We start from the raw sequence: 20,793 nt of genomic DNA, 5'->3' as shown, positions 1-20,793 counted from the left end.
ACCCGGAACATTGTCCATGCCACCACCACTCTTATCGCAAATCAAGCCTATCAAGCCTAGGTAACTTGCCTGTACTCTGCGCGGCACCTACTTGTACCGTTCATCTAACCCGCTTTTTCACACGCAGACCTCAGCCACTTCAAACAAGAGATTCAAATCTCAGGTACTGCGAGCTTCTTTTCGCACCGAGTGCTCAAGATGGCTATTCCTAACGCAGCTTTGCAAAAGGTGCGACCTTGTTGTTTGTAGGCCCGGAGACTGCTAACGGTGTCACAGCTACTACAGGAGGTCGAAACTCAGGCAGTTCTCTCTCAGCAAAAAATCACTCAAACGCAGGCTGAACTCAGTGCCAAACGACGGGATTCACGGTTGAATCTCCTCACAGCGAATGAATTGAGATCGCTGTCCAAGGACACCAAGACCTACGAGGGAGTTGGCAAGATGTATAAAGCTGTCTTCTTTCTTCTCAACACGATGCTAATGACATGTTTTATAGGTTCGTGGCCGTGCCTATGTCTACCCTCAGTCAACGCCTCGAATCCGAATCAACCACATTGAACAAAGAGATCTCGGATCTGGAAAAGAGGCTGCACTATCAAGAGACCACCTACAAAAACAGTCGCCAACACATTGAAAAGATCTTACAATCTGGAGCTCGCCCGTAGCTCCGCGCTCGTCCTACTTATTACGCAAAGGACCTGTCCTCACCGGAACTGAGCAAATGAATCTGTTGTCACACACACGCAAACACATTGCGTTACCCGACTTGGCGAGTCAGCAACCCATACGCCGAAGAAAATACCGCTGCAAATCTGCAATGGCCAACAGCAAAGCCTTTGTGCTGTGCTTCACTCTGCTCACCTGGGTTCCCACACTGCGGACTCTGTACACGCCACATACGGTGTAATAGCCAAACATGGTGGGTCAGGAAAGGATGGAAAGGGATTGCCTGGAAGAAGCAGTCCAAGCCCAACATTGTATGAGACGGTGCAAGTATGCATGCTCGAAGAAGTCGGGACAAACAGGGGTTACCGCCCAAGAAAGGACCATATAGCGGCCTGTGTTTCGGCATGATTTGGCCCCAAGTGAAATGTTTCGTCTGGAGATCGCTGGTTTTACCACCTGTACCACTACCGCTGACGGCCTGGATGGACACTCTTGGGTCAGCCGATGCTTAGGTTGGCGGTAAGATTTGCAGGTAGATGAGCTGCACGGTGGGCTACATAGTTCGGGACATTCAGGCCCCCCTACCAAGCCCACAAAACTTATTTGGTACTGTAAACGCCGTCCATAGGGTCGGCTTGTGGCCGAACAATCCTCCCTTGCATGGCCAAACGAAACAAACCGGCCGCTCTGTGCACACTCGATCAAACGCTCCCGAGACAGCTATATATGGGCGCAAGACCTGTCAAGCTGTTGATTCTTCGCTGGACACTCCTTGCGTATTTACACAAACACCAATAGACGTTCTTTTGTTCGGGTCCAATCTCCATTGGCAAAATTACAAATACGAGTTGGGCTAAGAGGCAAGTGCCTGCTGCTGCCCAAACAGAACGGCCCCCAGTTTTGTGGTCTTGTGGCTGGTTTTCTGACCGACTTGCTGCACAAGGTGATAAACCTACAGGCGTCCCCGCCATCAGCTGAAATTACCCTTCGGCCCTCTACTTTCTTTCCTCTCCTCGACGTGGACTGCGACTCTCAGCATCAGATTCACTTGCACCGAAGGATTCATCGTCTAGCAGGTATTCATCCTTTCCGTTCCAGTGTCTGTGGCTGCGCCGCACCACACCATACCGACCGGGCGTTTTGACCCCACCTCCACCCGCCAGATCGATCAGCAAGTCCCGACAGGGCTGAGATCGTGGCTAGCTGAGGGGTAACTTACGTTTACGCCAGTACCGAGCCGCAAATTCAAGATGCCATATTATACCGACTCTGAGGACGACTATGTCTTGATGCCAGTGCGCAGCCATGCGGGGAGCGAGTACAGAGGACGGCGACGGACTACACGAGTGGTGGAGCGGGTCGTAGAGCCAGAGGAGGTGGTGATCAATAATCATTTGGTGGTGCCCGGTGGATCTCGTCCTCGTGCCGCCAGTACTGGAGGAGGGCAGGCTCCTATGACCATCAACATCGCTGCTTCCGATCGCGGGCACAGCCGAAGCCGCAGCCGCCACCGCCACGACAGCTGTTCTTCGGGCTCGGATCACTATAGCGCACGGTCCAGGTCGCGACATCGACGACGACCAGAAAGCAAAGTGTACGAGGACGATTTAGCCTATAGCTTGCGTAAGGAGCTGGATTTGGCACGCGAACGACGTGACGAGGACAGGCAAAAGAGAGATCGAGAGGAAGAGCGAAGGAGATGGCAACGTGAAGAGGAGGACAAGATTCGGCAGAAAGAGAGGGAGAAGGAAGCTCGCGAGGAAGAACGAAAGAGATGGCAACGTGAAGAAGAGGACAAGAAGAGGCAGAGAGAGAAGGAGAGGGAAGCTATCTTGTTGGAGGCTAAATTGGAGGAGGAGAGGAAGAAGAAGGCCGCCGAGGAGCTAAGGCAGAAGATTCTCAAGGACGAAGAGGAGAAGCAAAGAAAGGAAAAGGAGAAGAAGAAGGCCGAGGAGGAAGAATTCGAGAGGAAGGTGAAGGAAAAGTTTATGAATGCTGGTATGCTGAACTCCCCCTACTACTATTATCATTATCCTCGTCGTGATGGTGGCGGGGGTTGTGGCTATGGCAGTTACTGGTAGTTCTGCATGGTGTTGCACTGTTCCGCATCTGTGGAATAAGGGTCAGGAGCAGAACGGGCATGGATGGCGTGTGCGATTAAGCTGGTGCGGATGCCGGTGACATGGCTCCGTGCATTTGCTCCCCTCACGAAAATCATCTGAGACATTTGCATGAGAATGGTTGGCTAATTCTTTTTGGTGTTGTGACACTACAGGATACAGTCCCGAGTACATCGAGGAGATTTTGCACAAGAAGAAGCAGGAAAAGGCCAACAAGGCGCTCGCTATTGATCTCCAGCGTCCGACGTACATCAAGGTCAATCGAAAGTACCTGCATCCGGATACGTTGGACTATTACGGTTTGCCTTGGGAATGGGATTCGGTGAGTTGTTCTTCCCACCCTTCCATTCTTTTTTTGTTTTGGTTGTTTGTTGCAGTGGGAGAGTGCCACAAACTTGTACGATATGCCGTTTGTGGGTTGTTGAGGGTTGCACCGTCAGACGCGGTGCTGAAACCCGGGACTGTCGCCCAACGAGCATTTCCTCTATGTGTGGCATGGTTGGGTGGATTCACATAAATGAGCAATGGCTAACGAAATGTGTGTATCCTCAGCGTGACACGGAATACATCATCATCAAGAAGTACATCGACAATACTTTCCAAGACGAACTGTTTGAGCACACCCGTCGATTGAAGGAGCGAAAACTAATCACGGGCCCTTACGTCAAGGAGACGAAGACTATCACGACTCTGACCCCGAACGACCACTCCTATGTCAAGAAGGGTGATAAGATGTACGTGGTGCGTGAGAAGAGCAAGAGTCCCAGTCGAAGTCGGCGAAGTAGTTGGATGTTTACTTAGGTGTGTGTCACCCAGACATGGAGATGATGAAATGCAGTGGATCAGACGAGGGACTTTCGCGAGGAGAGAGGAAGCCAGGACAGTGATGGCAGAAGTCACAAGGACGATGCACGATGGCAATGTCAAGGTGCCCACCACCTCACTCAGTCCTGTAACGAATGCTACGACATGGATTTTCTTTCGACGGTTGGGTCTTGATTTACGTTTACATTTCAGTGGTGATGATTGTGACTTAATTTGGAAGGTTAGAAGATACATGAGTCTGGGGTCGTTTGTGCCAGGTTGGAAGTTTCTACGAAGTACGCATCTCAAATTCCAGAAGTATTACAGTATGTACGCCCTGATTATCGAGAAAGCAATCTTAAGCCAATCTCTGCCTAGTGAATTCTGTACCTAAGGTACTTACTCCGTACCCTGGGGACATGTAGCGTCCAGGTAGATCTCAGGTACCTTGAGTACAGCAGGTGCAGGGGCGTCCGGCAGAGGCGTCACATCAACGATACCAGGTAGGTACCTACTCTTGTACGTACGGTACAGTGACAGTCGGTACCACCAGAGAGTTGGAAAGCCTCTCGATTCGCCTTGCTCAGAACAACCCACCACCACGGCTCACAACCCAAGGCTAGCATCACTAGCCGGCAAGGGCGTCCAAGGGGTCCACTCGGGGTGGCGATTATCGCCTTGTTGTCTGATGAAAAACAAGAGTTGACTGCCGCGTTAGGCAGTTGAGGACCCCAAAAACGGCAGCAGGATGGAGGGGGCGGCAGAGAAGGGAGAAGAATGGGGGGGGAGGTGTCATGGTTAGTTAAGCTCGCGGACGGGCAGAGGCGGGCGGCAACTTCGGGGGAGGGGGAGGGGAGGGAGGGCTTGTCTGAACAGCAAAAGGCTCGCGGCTACGGGGTACGAGTACAGACAGACAGCCAGAGCATACCGGGAGGAGGAGGGGTTCAATACGCGAGGTGCCCCTTAGCTAACCAACTACCTTGGTGGACGTGGTCGGGACAGGACACACACTGGGTGTTCTTTGCCGAGCCGACTTGACACTTGAACTCATCGAAGAAGCACGGGCCAAAGCCAAAGACCCCTGACTTTTGTAGGCACATACACACACCTTAGGTACCTGAGGTAGGTGGTGTGAACGTGAGCCTAACTGGAGGGGTCCGGGGGGGGGGGGGGGGGACCAACCTCCCTTCCCTCACTTTGCGAGTTGTCGCTGTACGAGTACAGAACAGAGACTCCAACGAGGAACCGCCAAAAACTGCGTGGCGAGAATCACGAGGAAGGCGAAACGACGGGGAGAGGAGGTGGTGGCGAATTGAGAAGGGGGGAAAAACGAGGCGAGCATGACTCGTACGGAGTACGGGTAACAGTACGAGTACGAGTAGACAGGTGCTCCTGCGACAGTACGGGTACAAGTCTGTCTGCCTTACTGGCTACTAGTCAGGACCTACTCGTACAATACTCCTGGACGGAGGTGCGTGAGTACGGTAGGTAACAGTGACGGAGGAACATACAGACCTCTACTCACACAGTATGGTGTACGAGTGCTTACTTTCCCTTCCGCGGCGGCAAAGTGAGAATGAGGGAATGGGGAATGGGGGTCGGGTACCAAAAAAATGTTTGGGCACTCGGTACTGGTATTGCACTCCGTGGGTAGGCCGGGCCGGACTCTCTTATCTGAGGGTTTCAGGGTCTGTGTTGTTCCGTGCCTACACCCCCCCTTCGACTCTACTCTTCACATATCCCAATCGCGTCCATACAAAGATACATCGAGTACATGTACCCATGGTCGAACATAGAGTTTGCTTACTCGTGGCAGAACCAGTGTCAACTGTACTAGATATCTCAAGAATTAATTTGGTATCATTCCTCTCTATGATCGCTGCGTGTTCGTTGTACCGTCAGGAGTCCAAGAGACCGAAAGACAATTGAGACAGATATCCAAGCGTCTCGTTGCCCTTATCCAACTAGGGCATCCCAATTCGCTCAGTGCTATCCTGAGCAAAGAAAGATAGATGTCCTGCTGCAACTCTACATACTTTGATCAAATATTCAGCGCGCCAGCATGAACGACCGGAGAGACCCTCTTTGGCTTTTGCATTCGCGCATTGAACCTGACGCCGTCCAAGGACCTCTCTGAAACTCCAGATCACCATTCGCAGCTCTCGCCTAGAGAGCTTGCCCGTGTGTGATGGCAGGATGATGTGCTAGGTCGGGTCTGTTCAGCTCCGGGCTCGTGAAGTAGCGTTCACTCTTGGGACTTTGGCTGTACTTTGAGCTCGCACCACCTGGACTCTGGGCAGTGGCGTCCTGGGATTGGAACGGTGATGAGATAGCGAGGTGCATCTTTGGGGTTTCGACCATGTCATTCTGCTTGGTACCTTTGCGGACGTTGTAAGGTGGGAGAGTATCACGTTTAGAGCCCAAGAAGAATGACCGGTAGTGGCTGCGCCGGTTGGGTGGCTTGGGAGTCGAGGCTTCGACATCGGCTTTGTGAGAGGCCACTGCGCCATGAGATCGGACTTGACGTGCAGTGAGATGTGCCTTCTTGTCTCTAAACACAAAACTCTGCGTAGGCCAGTTAGTTTTGTGTTCCCGCAAAATAAAGATCCAAAGCTTGTGGTAATAGCTCACCGCAAGAATGTTGATCGGCCCCATGACCAGCACGACGATGCCAGAAGCAATGACAAGTCGCCAGAATGGCAGGCCCAAACTCTCTTGACTCGTCGCTTGTTTGTTGAGGTTACCCAAGATGCTGTTGCCCAGGAATATCATGACTATACCTAGCATGATGAAGCTAGATCGGGGGCTGAAGAGAGGCCAATTCCGCGAAATGTAGCCTTTGAAGAGTGGAAGTTCTGTGACGATCAGGAAACCTAGAGCAATGTCAGCATACTGTATAAGACGTGGCTGCCAGAGACATACCACTCATCACAATCCTAATGATGTGTTCGCAAGCGTCGAAGAAGAAAAACTTCGACACAATGAATGTCTTGACCAGCATGACTGAGCTTGCAGCCATTGCACTAAGTAAGGCAATTATGTTCATAGCTCGAATAACGTTGAGCACGACGTAACCAGCGCCGAGCAGAGATTTTCCAAAGAACAGCATCTTGGGATATTGGAAGGAATGAGGATGAAAAGTCGACTTTTGAGTTGCAGGTTGTTGAGGAACTAAATATCGGGTATGTCAAAGTGAGAGATGTAGATCACATGTGGGATAGAAGTTGACAAGGAGAGATGGCCGTGTTCAAAGGTGCCTGATTGACGAGGACAATAGTAGTATTAAAAGCATTGAGCGGCTGCAACAACATGAATAGAACTGAATAGGGGAGTGAAGATGGATAGGAACGGGGAATGATTGTGTATTTTGAAGGTGCAGCAGCGATGGACATCTTCTCTGTTACTCTCTCACCTATTCTCTGACCTCGACAGAGCCGTCATACTCACACAAGAATGACATTGTGTTAAGCGCGCGAAGAATGATGAAGCTGTAGTACATGCGTCGGGCATCGCGCGAGCCAGACGTGATAATTGGTGACATGGCCAAGTTGTCTGAGAATCTCTGCGAGAAAGTTTCAGAGAAGGTACCGCAATGGCATTTTGCCACCTTTGAAATCGATCACTACCGGTCAGTCAGAGTACAGAGCATCGTTTCCTCAGGCTTTGAGGAGTTGAAAGAAATGAATGGCTGTGATCAAATGGTGTTGGGGCAGTCCATGAATCTGAAACGCGCCTCAGAGCAGTTCACATGGCCCTTCTAGACGCCGAACTTCGTCTGCAGATTCAACAATGTCGCATCCAATAGAATATGTCACGGAAATGATAAGATGAAGAAATGACTCCGCTCTATTTCTGGCCGATATTGCTGTCCTGCAGTCTCGATTACCCTGGTATGCGAAGGACAATCAGACCCCAAGGCCACCCGAAATTGCTCCGGAGGTTCTAAACCTCGCAGTAGAAATTACGGTACGTCAAATCAACCAGGACGCACTTCTTTTCATCTCGGATTTATTCAGACCTTCGTGGAAGCCTTGCAGAGGGCTGACTCTCAAACGGACCCGTTCGTCTCACCTCACGGGTACTTATACGGTGCGGCGCTATTTGTACTCCCCGCTAGCCATCGCGAGCTCCCACTGCTGTCTGTACCTTGAATACCGAAGTTTCCTTCCGATCGCGATACTTGTAGGAGAGCAACCATGACTCGAGGCAACCAGCGAGACAAGGCCCGTGAGAAGAACTTGAAAGACCAAGCAGGACAGGTGCGTAGGATGCATGATCCATGCCGGGATACGATGCGATACGAGGATCTCGCAGAAATCTCCTTCATCCTGCAACGAGATAGCTGACTTGTAGTGCAACACAGAAAAAAAAGAACACGCAATCAGGCACCGAGTTCCAGCGGACGAAAGAGGCGCAGGCTGCCATTATGCGAGAAAAACAAGCAAAAGGTGGTCTCATTTGAATATCAAGTTGGTCATCTGTCAGAAAACTGACCGCATGTGTAGCCGAAGCCAAAAAGACAACAGATACCGCCTCCACGAAGAAGAAATGACATGAGCCATGAGCTGTTTTACGCAACGTTTGAAGAACACCATCGTCCCAATATGCGGGAATGCAGCAATCTTCATTGATACAGCTCACTCCCATTTTGTAGAGCGTTAGCAGGGAGTTCATGGGGAAGCGCATTTTCAATACACCAACACCAAACCTCAGGACTGAAATTGACTACCACTCGTAGATGTTCTCGTTTCGAGCTTATGAGACGCCCAGTATTCCTACATTCTCATCTTTCGTGTGATCTGTCTTTAACTGTTCTTGCGACGAAATTTCCTCAAAGTGAGATGTGCTAGATGTTCTGCGACCTCCTTTGCGGTAGTCGAAGCAGTCGATGGTCGCATGTTGCCAGGTTCAGTTCACATTCTTTTCCCCGTTGCTGACAAGCATATTGACGAGTTGAATACTGTTATTGACCCTAAGGCCCGGCATTGCCTGCCATCTGCCCTACGTATGAGGGATCGCTCTGTTCTGTTACGGAATACACTGCTAGATTGGCATACTATACTTCTCACCGGAGTTTTGTTCTTGCGCTCCGAAACGAACGTGTCTCCTCCTTTAGCTGGCACTTTGGGAAAGAGAACTGCTTGACACCCGTAAGACAACTTCTACTAATAACAATCGTCTTTGATGTTCCTGTCCCATGATCCAATGGGGCAGTAGCGAAAATCTCGAGTTGTGGAAAATACCTATCTGCTTTGTTCAGCATGAGCTGGATCCAAAGGTAGGGTTTCCCCGTCACATTCACCCTTGACAACAAACAAAGACCAGCAGATGCTCATCGTCTGAAACACCAGTGTCAAGCCTTTCTGGCCTCTCTTATTCACATTCATACTGCCTCGGGCCATTAACTACTACCGAGTGGTCAAGACTGCCGTCAGGACGAGACCTCCCCCAAGACCATTACCACAAAAGACCAGCTACGGCCTCAACGCCCTGTTTGCGTCGATATGTATATTTTTCTACCTTTCGCTGCCCCTAAGGGGTAACATCGAAGACCACAATATCTTCGTCGTAACACAATCGCGATTCGCCATGCCCACGGACGCGCTATTCTCACGATTCGCCATGCTTCGTGAGCACGGGACGCTAACGCCCGTGGACGAAGCTCTTCGATCGAAATTCACTTCTCCAGCGTACGTGATGATCCCCATCCACCCTTCCAAGACGGAGGATGAAGCTACCCGGAACTAATCTAATACTATAATGAAACCACTCAGACTCCGTCAGATCTATCTCCGCTTCGGACCTTCGACACTGTTGAACTGCACATTCTGCCACGCTGACGACACATTCTCGTATCTCCTCTACCACTACTCGATCAACATTCTCCTACCACACATCTTCCACATCTTCTGCCTCGGACTGGCAACCTCGGAAACCGTGTCCGGCTATGAGTCCAGCCGGTGGCGAGGGCAAGCACTCCTATGTGCGCTCGCACTCGCCGCAGTCGACATCGCCGTGACAACGACGTATTCGCCAGTCGTGAGTCCAAGCATACCCGCTCCAGGCGGCATATTCTGGGTGGCGTCGACACTGCGCTATCTGGCTTTGTGTCTCTTTGACGCCGTCGTGGCTTTTCTCATCTACGCCAGCGCGACAGGACGTTTCCTCCTCTTCAGTGCCCCGTCGGCCGCGGACCCAGAACTGGCTCGGCGGAGAATGGAAGAGGCAGTCACGAAAGCCAACCTGTCACTCCAGCTCTCCCAGACAAATTTGCGCGCCTACACAATCGCCCGCAACGCGACCGTGCGCAACACAACGCTCAAGGCCAGCGACGACGACTACTGGCGGAGAGTCGTCAGCGTGGAAGAATCGCAAGGCCTTGGTGATGATCGAGGGGTGTTTGAGGATGAAGAGGTCCAAGCTGCCATCTCGAGAGCCTATGGATCTGGCTCCATGAATGTCGAGCAAATGAGGAAGGAAGCAGACGTTTATGTCAAGAACGTCACGCGATGGTTAGATACGACAAGATAGACTCGTCTCCACCCTGGCTGAGCGCTATCTCGCAGCTGTGCTCAAGGAGATCTGCTGGGGCTTTTCTCGCAGTGGGTCTTACATCCCGTTGATAGTCTTGTCGTTACAGAGGCAAGGTGCTTTCCAGAGCTGCCCGGTGCTCTCCGATGGCCTCAATTCCTTCAAGCAATCGTCTCGCGCCAGTCCGCAGGAGCTCGTCAGCTTAGACCTTGAAGGCTGGAGTTGCCTAGATTTTCAGCACGACACGTTTCGCTCTTGCGCCAATGTTGGTCTTCCGAATGTCAACAGAGCAACAAATTCTTAACGACGTCGATTACTATGTCCCTGGACGGAAGCACTACCGAACCGCCAGCAGATCACAGATCATCAACGGCCAAATTCGGGCTTCTATGCCCGGTATACATCGGTGAGAAGGAGTATGTATGTGTTCGACGCTCTCAAGGTTTGCAAATTTTGGAGACGGATCGAATAATGTCAAGATTATCTTCCGCTACACGGTTTTCACCCACATACCTATCTACAACCGGAATATCAAGATTTCCCACGTAGGAATCGACTGACCAGTTTACATTTACACACTCGTGATCTTCGTAAAATTCGTAAGGATCGGAGTTTCAAGTCTTGACGCCAACACTGGTACTGTGAGCTTAATCCCCAGATTCCTCCTTGATGATAATATACTCGTCATCATCCTTTTCGCGCTTGACGAACCCCTTTTCCTGTACCCGTCGGCCATTGTGACCCATGACTTCGTCCGCAAACACCACCGTCTCCACGCCGGCAGGAACCCTCTCCTCCTCGCCCTCGGGCAAAGCATCGATATCGATCTCTGCGCCAATGAGACTCTTCAAGATAACCTCGGCGCCTGCCTTGCTCATGATCATATTCTTCTCCTTACACCTCTCGTCACAAATACACTCGGTACACCCTTCGAGACAATGGCAGGCCGCCACGCGCTGCACGGCCCTCTCAAGCAGGACATCGATAAACTCAAAGGCCTTTGCGGCGATGCCCGACCCGGCCGCGCCTCCCTTTGCGTCGTAGAAGGTCAAGCGCGCCGGCCGTTTCCGCTGCGTTTCCTTCTTCGCAAACTCCTTGAGCGCGTTCTTGCATTCGGTCCGCACATCGCCAGGCATACTCACCACGAACTGCGGCATGAGGCTCATGAGCGCATGTTCCGCTGCGTGGATGCCAGCCGCGAGATTGAGCCGTTTGTCTTTGAGGATCTGCAGGGCGTATTTCGGGATATCCAACCACAGGCCACGCGAGAAGATGACGACAGGGGGGTTATCCACCGCAACGGCGTCGAGGATGCGTCCCTTCTGATCGACCTTGAAGAACCCAAACACGACGGCCTTGACCTTTATTTTGCCGAAGAACGCCTTTGTCAGCGACCTTTCGCTGACGCGGCGGACCTGCTCTGTCTCGATGGGGTCGACGTCCGTATAGTCTCGCTGCTGCGTTGTCCAGTCTACCTTGACAAGTTGGACACGGGCGATCTTCCTCTCAGGCGAGAACTCTTTGACCATGTAGGTCCTTCCCTGGTGCAAAAAGATGCCGCCGTCGTAGAGAGTGAAAAATGCGCGAGAGGCCTCGACTTCCTCGAGCACAATATTGCGTCCATGCGTGATGTCGATGACGGCGAAGTGTTCGTCTTCGGTATCGCGGATAGCCACACATTTCGAAGGTAACGGTCGAAACCGCTCGTTACAGTGATAGAATCCCATGGGATCATAACTGAGGCGCTCCGTGCATATTTCCGGCAGCATTTTTCCAAGGAATTTGACGTCCTCATCTGGCTTGATTGGCATCTCGTACGCAGCACACTGCATGTGTCCTTCGACTACGAGCTCGTTCTGCAGATCGACCTGCAGTTCACAATTAGGCTTCGTGAAGATCTCGTCTGGGTTCTGCATGTAGTACTGGTCGACGGGGAAACAATCTCCCACAAGAACAGAAAGGGAGTCTCGGTTACGTCGCCCGGCTCGACCGCTCTGTTGCCGCAGGTTAGCAATGGTGTAAGGAAATCCCATTGTGACGACTGCGTCAAGGGAGCCGATGTCGACACCGAGTTCTAGGGCGGTCGTTGCGATTATGCCCATTAGCTTGCCACCGAACATTTCAGATTCGATCCGACGACGATCTTGAGCCGAATAACCGCCACGGTAACCCATGACGAGGGCCGCACATTCGGGCCTTTCGAGGTTGGTGAATTCAGCTTTCACTGCTGCCAGGAGCACCTCACACTGCTTGCGTACACGGCAAAACGCAATGGTTCGAACACCTCGCAGGATAAGTTGACAGATTAATCGAGCTGTCTCTGCAAATGTGTCCCCTCGACCAGACGAAGGATCACCCGGGTCCTTGTACGGCGTGTTCCAACAGATGAACTCTTTCCGTCCGGAGGGAGACCCGTCAAAATCAGTCAGCTTCACCTTGTCTACACCGAAAATAGTCTTCATATGCTCTTCTGGGTTCGCCACAGTAGCTGAACAAGATATAAATTTGACCTTTCGATTCCCCACCGCGGCACATATTCTTCGTAATCGGCGCATAATGAAAGCCACATGGGCCCCAAACAGACCATTGTAAACGTGCAGTTCATCCACGACGACGTATTTCAGGTTCTGGAGGAACGTACGCCAACCGCTTTCTTGTGGTAGGATGGTGATATGCAACATATCTGGATTGGTAAAGATAATTCGGCCTTGGTCGCGTATGGCGTTTCTTGCATTCATTGGCGTGTCTCCATCAAAAGTCTCTACGATAGTATGTTCGAGGCCCGGTATATACCCCAGCAGCTCCTTCATGCTTCTTCGCTGATCTTGCGCGAGAGCCTTGGTTGGGAATATATACATCCCACGGCTTTCCGGATCTCGTTCGAGCTCATGGAGCATGGGAATTTGGTAGATCAAGGACTTGCCAGAGCTTGTAGAGGTAGAAACAATGACATGATGTCCGTCATGCAAGTTGTTGATAGCCTCAGCCTGATGCGAGTAAAGTTGAGTTATACCCTTGTTGTTGTAAAGAGCATTGACTAGATTCTGAGACAACTGAAAATTCAGGTCTCCGTAAATAGCGGGCTGCGGATCAAATACGCGATGACCATCTGGGACAATCTGTTGAGTGTACCATTCGAGTTCGGTGAGCTCTTGTACGATCTCTGAGATGGATTTCCGGTCCTTAGGGATGGTCTTTGGCAAGCTGTGCGTCTCTGGGGCAGGGGTACTGGTTCTACTGGACGAAGGCACAGGTATGTACTGTTGCTTCAGTTCCATGATTTTCTCCACAGCATCGGTGTGGTCTTCAGCGCATTGATTGAGGAAAGCATTTACGGCAGAGGTAAATTTCTGATTCCGCTTTTCGATCAGCTTCAACATCGACTTTTGGCTGAATACCGGCATCTTCAGGTCTTCGTTCCGTAACTTTTGGGACGCTCTAGTCGGCTGTCCTGTCTTCGGATCGATTACTTGTCGCTTGAGGTCTCCATCAACAAACTCGAAGAAGAGTAACTCTTTGGGTGTCCCTGGCTGTTCGTTACAACCCCTTTCGTCTTCTGCCAAGGATCTGAAATGATCGGCTCTTCCGCCCCTGATGCCGTCGTCCTCGCCCATGATTGTAACCATCAAATGTTCTTCGTCAACATAGGAGAAGTTGATGGCCCGGGGTACTATGGCTTTGACCTGCGCCACATCTTCTTCTTTCAGCGGTCGTTTTATGTGTCCTTCCACTGCAGATTTTATGTTATCCCATGTTGTGGCAAAGTGTTTGCGAGTACAGCAGAACGTGTAGACAACATTCAAGGCTTTGTGTAGCAGATTCAAATACTTGAAGTGTTCAGGCCAGGGTATGTCTGACTCGACAAGATTAGAAGAGGAACCCTTTCGAGGCAGGGATGGCTTGGTAGTAGCTTTCGTCCTTCGTGGTTTGGGCCCGCCATCATGAGTTTTTGTAGGCACCGTTGTTGTTGTCTCTGCAGTCGTGGTCTGTCTGGTGGCGCTCGAGGTGTTCGCAGTGGTGTCGGACAGGGTCGCATGCGACTCGTCTTCTTGGGTCCTGCGCTTTCGCTTGCGATTGACAGGCTGGCGCGACACAGTCGCCGCCTGCAATTTAGGCATTCTACATGAGCAGAAAGGCAAGGGAGTTGTATCTGCCCAGATAACGGCTTAAGTTGGTCTTCACCCTGCAGTTCGACGTCCGAAGTGACGCCGCCCTACGCGAGTGACGCAGGGTCTGGCTGCTACGCGTAAAGTGCTTTTTACGCGCCATCACGTGCGGTATCTCGGTGTTCCAACATCACGTATGCCAGGTCGAGTACTGAGTACCTTTCCTTGCTTGAAAAGAATCGCTGCATAGAGATAAAATTCGGTAAGTAGGATCTACATTGTGATGACTCTAACCCTATTTAACCCTAAAAAAATATGTCTATACCGGTTCCGAGCGTATGGAAAGAAGGTAGACATCTGAAGTATGCGGACGACAAGCCATACATCAGATTCAGGTATCGTACGTGTAACTTTTCGTAGCACCCTCGGATGCCTAAGCTTTCGCTATCTCGAGAGTAACTGTGTATGTATATGAACCAGTTCAGTATGATTTGAAGTCTTCTGAATGACCACGGCACTTCCTGTCATAAGTCGAGTTAGGCTGTGACGTAGAGGAGTTGAATGCTTGAGGACCAGAGGTGGTATTCATAATGGGTTCGTACACCTGAATCCCTCCAATAGCCCAATACGCATCGGAGAAAGCGGCTGGGTTGTTTGACACATATTCGGAGCACGTCGGGGCCAAAGAAGCACACTCGCTCGCGTTCCACAATCCGTCGATCCATGGACCACAGAAAGCCGTGTTGAAGATCGGCTTGAGGTTGAAAAAGTGGTCGTCGAACGAGCTGTTGAAGGCTGGAACGAATTTTGCTTCTGGAGGACCCCATTGACTGCCGTTGTAAAGCGGATGCGGGTTTGGTCTGCCCGATAGAACATCTTGTGGTATTCTGTCTCGAGGAAATGACCAGATGCTGATTGCATCGCTCGTGATTTCCGTGACCACCACGCCACCACCCTGGGCATTGTATTCAGCACCATAGTTCTTCCAGGATGCCTTGGCTGCGCAGCCGGTCGTTCCACCACTGTCAAGGTTGCAGTCCAGGTTGGTGAAGGTCCCGGCCATCTGTGTGTTGCCCGCATACGCGCTAGTCAAGTTGCCGACAAAAACCCCTTTCTTTGTGTGGAGAGCCATGATGCTGACACTCTGGTTATTTATACCCTCAATTATATCTATCTCGCCGGCCTTGGGCCAGTCGGTACCCTGTCCAAGAAGCCAAAAAGCTGGCCATGTGCCGCAACCCCATGGCATATGATGGATGTCTGCCACGATGAGGGAATGGTTAAATGTGTCCTGTCCTTCGAGTCGTACACTTGGTCGCCCGTTTGGTGTGATAGTTTGATGGTCAACACCAAGGTAAACGGGGCCAGGCTCGTCTTTGGAGCTCTGATATCCAGCTAAACCAGAGCTGTTTGCGTCAGTTAGATCGACGTATGTGGCGAAACTATTGGAAGGGTCATGGTCAGAGAAGAAGTCAAAGTTCTGATAGATGCTTGGGCCTGTGTAATTTCTGACCATAGAATATGTAGGCACGACTAGATCGATAGCCTGTGAGATGTCGCAAAAGACAAGGGCAAATACCCCTGCGGTACTCATGTGAGAAATCATAATGGATGAAGTTTGTTGGTTTGAAGAGCTGTATGTAATCTAGGATAGTAAGATGTTAACAATACCAATGGTGCTCTTCCAAGGGCATCGAGAAGTGTTCGAAGACAGCATCTTATACACAGAGATATATGGCTGGTCCAACGGACATAGCAACATCACTGGAGCTGGCGGTGTTGGGTTGAGTTATCAGACAAGTGATTCGGAGACAAAGGGCTAGCAACAAAGCTTTCAGTCCAAACAATACAGTTAGGCAGGCAGTTGCAGAGGGTCCTTGTTATCGTATGGCGCCGTGGACAAAGAACCATTCACTGGGTTCTTAGTGTCAACCGACACGAGCGCGTAGACAATGCGCCTCAATCACCTTTTCTCACCCAGAATGGAAACGAGGACAGTAACGGGAGCCTGGGAATGGACACAGACATACCGAGGACATGATTGATCCCCTCATTTACTCACCTTCGAACGCCGTATACTGAACGGGCGACAAGACGGTCTATCGTCTCACTCGACACAAGTGCTCCATGGTGAAGATATTGGGCGTTCCTCTTCATCCTGTAACGTCGATACAAATAGACTTGCTGGTTCATGAATATCGCAAATAGATGCGTAGACCTTGAAAACCTCACATTTTCAGATGTGTCATTCCTGATCTTTGGAGTAGTGGTTGAGGTAAAGATTTAGACAGGTTAAGACGCGTTGGAGAGCGGAGTCGCGGAGGAAGCAACGAAGATATTCTCCGTATTTACATCTTCCTCAAACACCCACGCTCACGTTAGGGTAAATATCATGCCACCACGACAAGCGGCATGTATCAGAGACGATAACCTTCATCATCATCATCACCACCTCATCCTCCGTCAATAATGGCCCCTTCAGCCATTACGCAATCACTCGCCACTCTCCTCCCTACATACGCAAGTAAACTCCCTCCTCAACTAACCCACCTCGCCGAATCACTCCTCGCTCAATCGCACCAGCGCGCCTCGCACCTCAAACCCGAAGAAGAAATAGCCCGCGCGTACGCATGCAGCGAAATCGCCTGCAAACGGCTCCGCGCGCAATGCCGTCTCCCAGCACCCAAAAGCTCCAGTGCCCCGTGCAAACCAACGGTCTACAAGAAACTCCTCACATTTCTCGAACGAGTACTTGACGAAGATTCGGCGCAAACACCGAAATCCACACCGGGTGGTAGAAAGAGGACGGCAAATGGACAAGTCAAGGACAGCCCTGCTCTGTCCTCCGAACCAAGCACACCGTCCAAGACAAGACGCAATCCAAACTCCGGCTTCATAGGCAAGATCAAAGCAAGACCCAACAAACCCGGGTCCTCAAACAAGGAAGCGCCATCATGGCTGATGCCCTCGATCCGCAAACTGTGCCGTCTGTTCTCGACACCGCTACTCGCTCCGCACGTCTACACAGGGACCTGCGTCATCCTCCGTCGAACAGGCATGTGGCCACGGCCCGAAGACACGGATACCGCCCCGGAAGATGAGGATGGGGAGTTCAAACAAGATGCCACTGGGCTGATGGTAGCATTGTACCTCATGACCCTGACGCGCATGAAGACCGGCAAAATGACCACGAGTGTGTACAAGTCCACGTGTTCGCGAGCGGTGGCTGAGATCGAATACGCCGCCGGCACGGAAGGGGTCGAAGCCTGGATCCGCCGCATCAACCGTGAAGGATACTGTGGCCAGCAGGACTGGTGGGTCAGCGTTCCCGAGGGCGTGTTTTCCTTTGACCCGACCAAATCTGCGGCGGACAGGGACGATGACCAAGGTGATACCGTTGAAGCTGAAGCTCAAGCTGAAGACGAAGAGGACGTCCTGGTGTCCAGAAGCAGTCGACTGCGACCGCGACCAGGCCCAGGGAAATCTGCAGCAGCCGCTGAAGACGACGAGGAAGAAGATCCCAAAGGCGTACTTCTTCCCGGCCTGCACACGATGATGCAGGACGCAGTGGACTTCCTCAGCGAAGAGCGGACCAGAGAGTATACGGCTTGGAAAAAGGCATTGCTGAGAAAACTAGATAGATTGGACAGGGTTCCCGCCGGAGGAGGAGCAGGAGGAGCGAAGGCGCTTGCTGTACAATGAATTGCCCCGACACCTACCTTATGTACCGGGGTACTCACGACTGCCACGATTGATAATGAGACAAATTCAACCTAAATTGGAGATTCCTCTATTTCCTGTACACTCTACTACCTGTGCATCACGATATTCAGGTCAGATTCGTCCATCTGGTATCTGACAGCCTGTGTGATTTGCCGTTGGCAGCATTCCGCAGGGTACTGTTCTAAGTGCCTGTAATCTTTCCAGGGCAGCAGCAGCCTCTGTTCTCTCTAAATCGTAAAAGGGGTATCACTCTCCGAATAAACAATTACACTGATGAACCAAACCTCACCCAGCGTCGGCGAATCTCACCACCGCGTTGCCGCAGGGATCTGGCACCCGCTCTCTCCTGGTATCGACCAAGCAGCGAGGACACCTCCGACCCGTCCATCACAAGCTCACAAGTACATACAACTTGAATCTTGCCTGTGTTCATCGTTTACCAACCGCCCCGGCCTCTTCCTCTACCGCCGCGGAAGCCACCACGTCCCCGACCACCGGCGCCGCCGCCACCGCGCGAGCCGCCACGACCGCGACCCCCGCCGCCGCCGCGACCTCGACCGTGATACGCAACGGATTGTGCGCTCTCGGCCCTGGGACCTTGTTGCATTCTGAACTCTCTCTCTTCTTCACTTATGTCGAATTTGTTCTCAATGCCAATCAGCTGACAGAACGAACTGGTTTGAGGATTTGTCAATTCGCGGGGCATTTCATTGGGCCCGACTTCGAGACCTGGGTCGTAGACCGGTGCGGTAATACTGAAGTTCTCAGGGACCTCCAACTTGCCTGCGTCGACAACCTGCTTTTGGATCCACTTTGCTTCTTCGACGATCCTGTCACGATAGTACGTATCTCCACGGTGAACAGGCACCCTGTCACTTGGGTTAACGCCGAGCTGGAGCTCTGGAGCAAAAACGCGCAGGATTGCGAGCCATTCCGGGTCGTAGGACAATTTCAGGGGTCTTGTGATAGCTTCGCCAGGCGCGGTCGTGGACTTGATCTCCATGAGCTGGAGAAATTCCTGGAACGGTTCACATTTGCCCAAGGCAAGGAACTCGGTCTTTTTGTTGAAGATGTCTTCTGGGAATGGCAGTCGTGGAGAAACTTCGACCTTTTCTTCTTGTGTGAAGTTGCTAGATAGCGCGGCAAGCTGAGCTCGCATCTCCTCCGACACCTCATTTTCTGACGGCACCACTGTCGCTGATTGTGTGGATATTGTATGAACACTATCAGAAGTTGTAGGGGCCGAAGGTGACACGGGTTTCTCGTCCACTGCATAAGAGGCTGCTTGTTGTGGGTCTTTAGCGGTAGTTGGTGGGTCAGTAGGGGCTTGAAGTGCATCGTTATCCTGTCTCGCGCTTGATGTGAAGGATGCTTGCTGATTTAGCCTCACGCCGCCAGCTACGGACTCATCATCGTCGCTCATGTCGATGTCGATAGCGTCAGGGTTGCCGATGACAGTACTCGAATTGCCCATTGTGGTGTCTCTGCTTCTGCTATCTTGGTCACCTGGAGTTTGTATGCTTGTAGAAGTAGAGCCTTGTGGATGCATAATCTCTTCGTCGGAAGCGTTTTCAAGTCTTTGGCGCTTGGTCGGCCTTGAAAATCCACATCCGTCAAGATTGAAGATTGGCCTGCTCGTTTCATCAAGGTCGGGGCTGTGTTGATGGTGTGTAGTCGAGATAATCTTGCGATCGAGGCCGTCCTCGGCGACTTCATTGAACGTCTCCTCAAAAGTGTACTGAGGAGCACTAGCAGCGCTGTGCTTCTCCATTGAGAGTTTTCGGTTGTCGATCTGTTGCAGAAGATCTTCCTTCTCCTTGGCGGCAGCGGTCTCGGCGGCAGCATGAAAGCCTTGCCAGGCGGACACCTGCGTACGATCCTGCGCGAGAGGTCCTCGATGGGCACTTCCGTTAGTGTCTGTCACCCTGCTAATCGAGTCTTCTTCATGATTGAGGATAGCCGCGAATTTAGTGTGAAGATGCGCCGAGAACCAATGTGGTGGTCGCAACCGGTCCAAGCACTGTCTGGCTGCAACGCTGCCCAGTCTGCCATTTCTCGAGTCTTCACCGAAGCCCTTCTTATTTCTGAAAAGCCACTGGTAATCACCGTGCATCTCAATGCCTTGGGGCCAGTCATGCGATAGGCCTATATCGACCTGGGATCGAAGAGCCAACAGCTTTCTGACGTCAATTTCTCGCACATGGTATATGCTTCCAGTCTCCTCTCGATTGTAAGGAAGTCTTTCGAAGTGAGGCTTGCGGTAGTCGTATCCTTTCCAAATTCCGGTGAGGCCGGCAATACGCAATGGACCCAGGCGAATAACATTGGCAGCTCCAAGATAGTAAATGTTGGGGGCCACCCATCCTCCATAGTAGAGCTCGAACAGATGATTGCTTGCTTCGTGATTGCCGCCAATGAAGATAGTCAAGTATGGTGCGGTTCTAGCTCCACTATAATACTCGTGAAAGTCGGCCATCTTGCGGTATTTTTGAGGCATCGAGGTGACATTCAGATCATGCTGATTTCTGACAGCCTAGAAGATATGAGCCACTGATTTCGATCCAGAAGGTGGCATACAAACTTGGAAGTCTCCACCTATGATGAGTAAATCAACACCATCCCACCCTTTCACACGGCAAGCTTCTTGTATCGAAGCATAGATTGCATGAAGCGTCCCGTGTCCCTGTTTCGCCAGCCAGTCAGCTGAAATTGTCCTCTGCTGAAGATACAGGAGACTTACGCAGCCCTCTATAGCGACTCTGACATCTGTCTCCGCCATCGTGTCGTCAGTCGCCACCCAAAGAGGCCAGTGAATACTTGGTGAAGGCTTCGCCCAAATCAAA

The 20,793-nt window shown here is 51.5% G+C and overlaps 8 protein-coding genes across 8 annotated transcripts; 4 read left to right on the top strand and 4 right to left on the bottom strand.

Moving 5' to 3' along the window:
• Window positions 1–198: 198 nt before the first annotated feature.
• Window positions 199–665, top strand: PV08_08893 (uncharacterized protein; the record flags this gene model as incomplete). The annotated part of the gene is made up of 3 exons (XM_016383215.1): window positions 199–228; window positions 277–443; window positions 497–665. 3 exons carry the CDS (start codon window positions 199–201, stop codon window positions 663–665), a joined length of 366 nt encoding a protein of 121 aa, XP_016233918.1.
• A 1,251-nt stretch (window positions 666–1,916) lies between these two features.
• On the top strand, window positions 1,917–3,587 carry PV08_08892 (uncharacterized protein; the record flags this gene model as incomplete). The annotated part of the gene is made up of 3 exons (XM_016383214.1): window positions 1,917–2,664; window positions 2,942–3,108; window positions 3,339–3,587. The coding sequence occupies 3 exons, from the start codon at window positions 1,917–1,919 to the stop codon at window positions 3,585–3,587; spliced, it is 1,164 nt and encodes a 387-aa protein (XP_016233917.1).
• Window positions 3,588–5,756: 2,169 nt separating this feature from the next.
• Window positions 5,757–6,699, bottom strand: PV08_08891 (uncharacterized protein; the record flags this gene model as incomplete). The annotated part of the gene is made up of 3 exons (XM_016383213.1): window positions 5,757–6,155; window positions 6,222–6,463; window positions 6,513–6,699. 3 exons carry the CDS (start codon window positions 6,697–6,699, stop codon window positions 5,757–5,759), a joined length of 828 nt encoding a protein of 275 aa, XP_016233916.1.
• A 2,480-nt stretch (window positions 6,700–9,179) lies between these two features.
• On the top strand, window positions 9,180–10,121 carry PV08_08890 (uncharacterized protein; the record flags this gene model as incomplete). The annotated part of the gene is made up of 2 exons (XM_016383212.1): window positions 9,180–9,280; window positions 9,365–10,121. The coding sequence occupies 2 exons, from the start codon at window positions 9,180–9,182 to the stop codon at window positions 10,119–10,121; spliced, it is 858 nt and encodes a 285-aa protein (XP_016233915.1).
• Window positions 10,122–10,768: 647 nt separating this feature from the next.
• PV08_08889 (uncharacterized protein) lies at window positions 10,769–14,239 on the bottom strand (the record flags this gene model as incomplete). Its single annotated transcript, XM_016383211.1, has 1 exon — window positions 10,769–14,239. One exon carries the CDS (start codon window positions 14,237–14,239, stop codon window positions 10,769–10,771), a length of 3,471 nt encoding a protein of 1,156 aa, XP_016233914.1.
• A 469-nt stretch (window positions 14,240–14,708) lies between these two features.
• On the bottom strand, window positions 14,709–15,833 carry PV08_08888 (uncharacterized protein; the record flags this gene model as incomplete). The annotated part of the gene is made up of 1 exon (XM_016383210.1): window positions 14,709–15,833. One exon carries the CDS (start codon window positions 15,831–15,833, stop codon window positions 14,709–14,711), a length of 1,125 nt encoding a protein of 374 aa, XP_016233913.1.
• An 863-nt stretch (window positions 15,834–16,696) lies between these two features.
• PV08_08887 (uncharacterized protein) lies at window positions 16,697–17,929 on the top strand (the record flags this gene model as incomplete). Its single annotated transcript, XM_016383209.1, has 1 exon — window positions 16,697–17,929. The coding sequence occupies one exon, from the start codon at window positions 16,697–16,699 to the stop codon at window positions 17,927–17,929; it is 1,233 nt and encodes a 410-aa protein (XP_016233912.1).
• A 457-nt stretch (window positions 17,930–18,386) lies between these two features.
• PV08_08886 (uncharacterized protein) lies at window positions 18,387–20,729 on the bottom strand (the record flags this gene model as incomplete). Its single annotated transcript, XM_016383208.1, has 3 exons — window positions 18,387–20,483; window positions 20,532–20,633; window positions 20,691–20,729. 3 exons carry the CDS (start codon window positions 20,727–20,729, stop codon window positions 18,387–18,389), a joined length of 2,238 nt encoding a protein of 745 aa, XP_016233911.1.
• Window positions 20,730–20,793: the final 64 nt, after the last annotated feature.

The sequence above is a fragment of the Exophiala spinifera genome, assembly GCF_000836115.1.
Source record: "Exophiala spinifera strain CBS 89968 unplaced genomic scaffold supercont1.6, whole genome shotgun sequence".
NCBI lineage: Eukaryota > Fungi > Ascomycota > Eurotiomycetes > Chaetothyriales > Herpotrichiellaceae > Exophiala > Exophiala spinifera.
The sequence above is the reverse complement of the archived record's forward strand: the minus strand, read 5'-3'. Positions and strand labels throughout refer to the sequence as shown.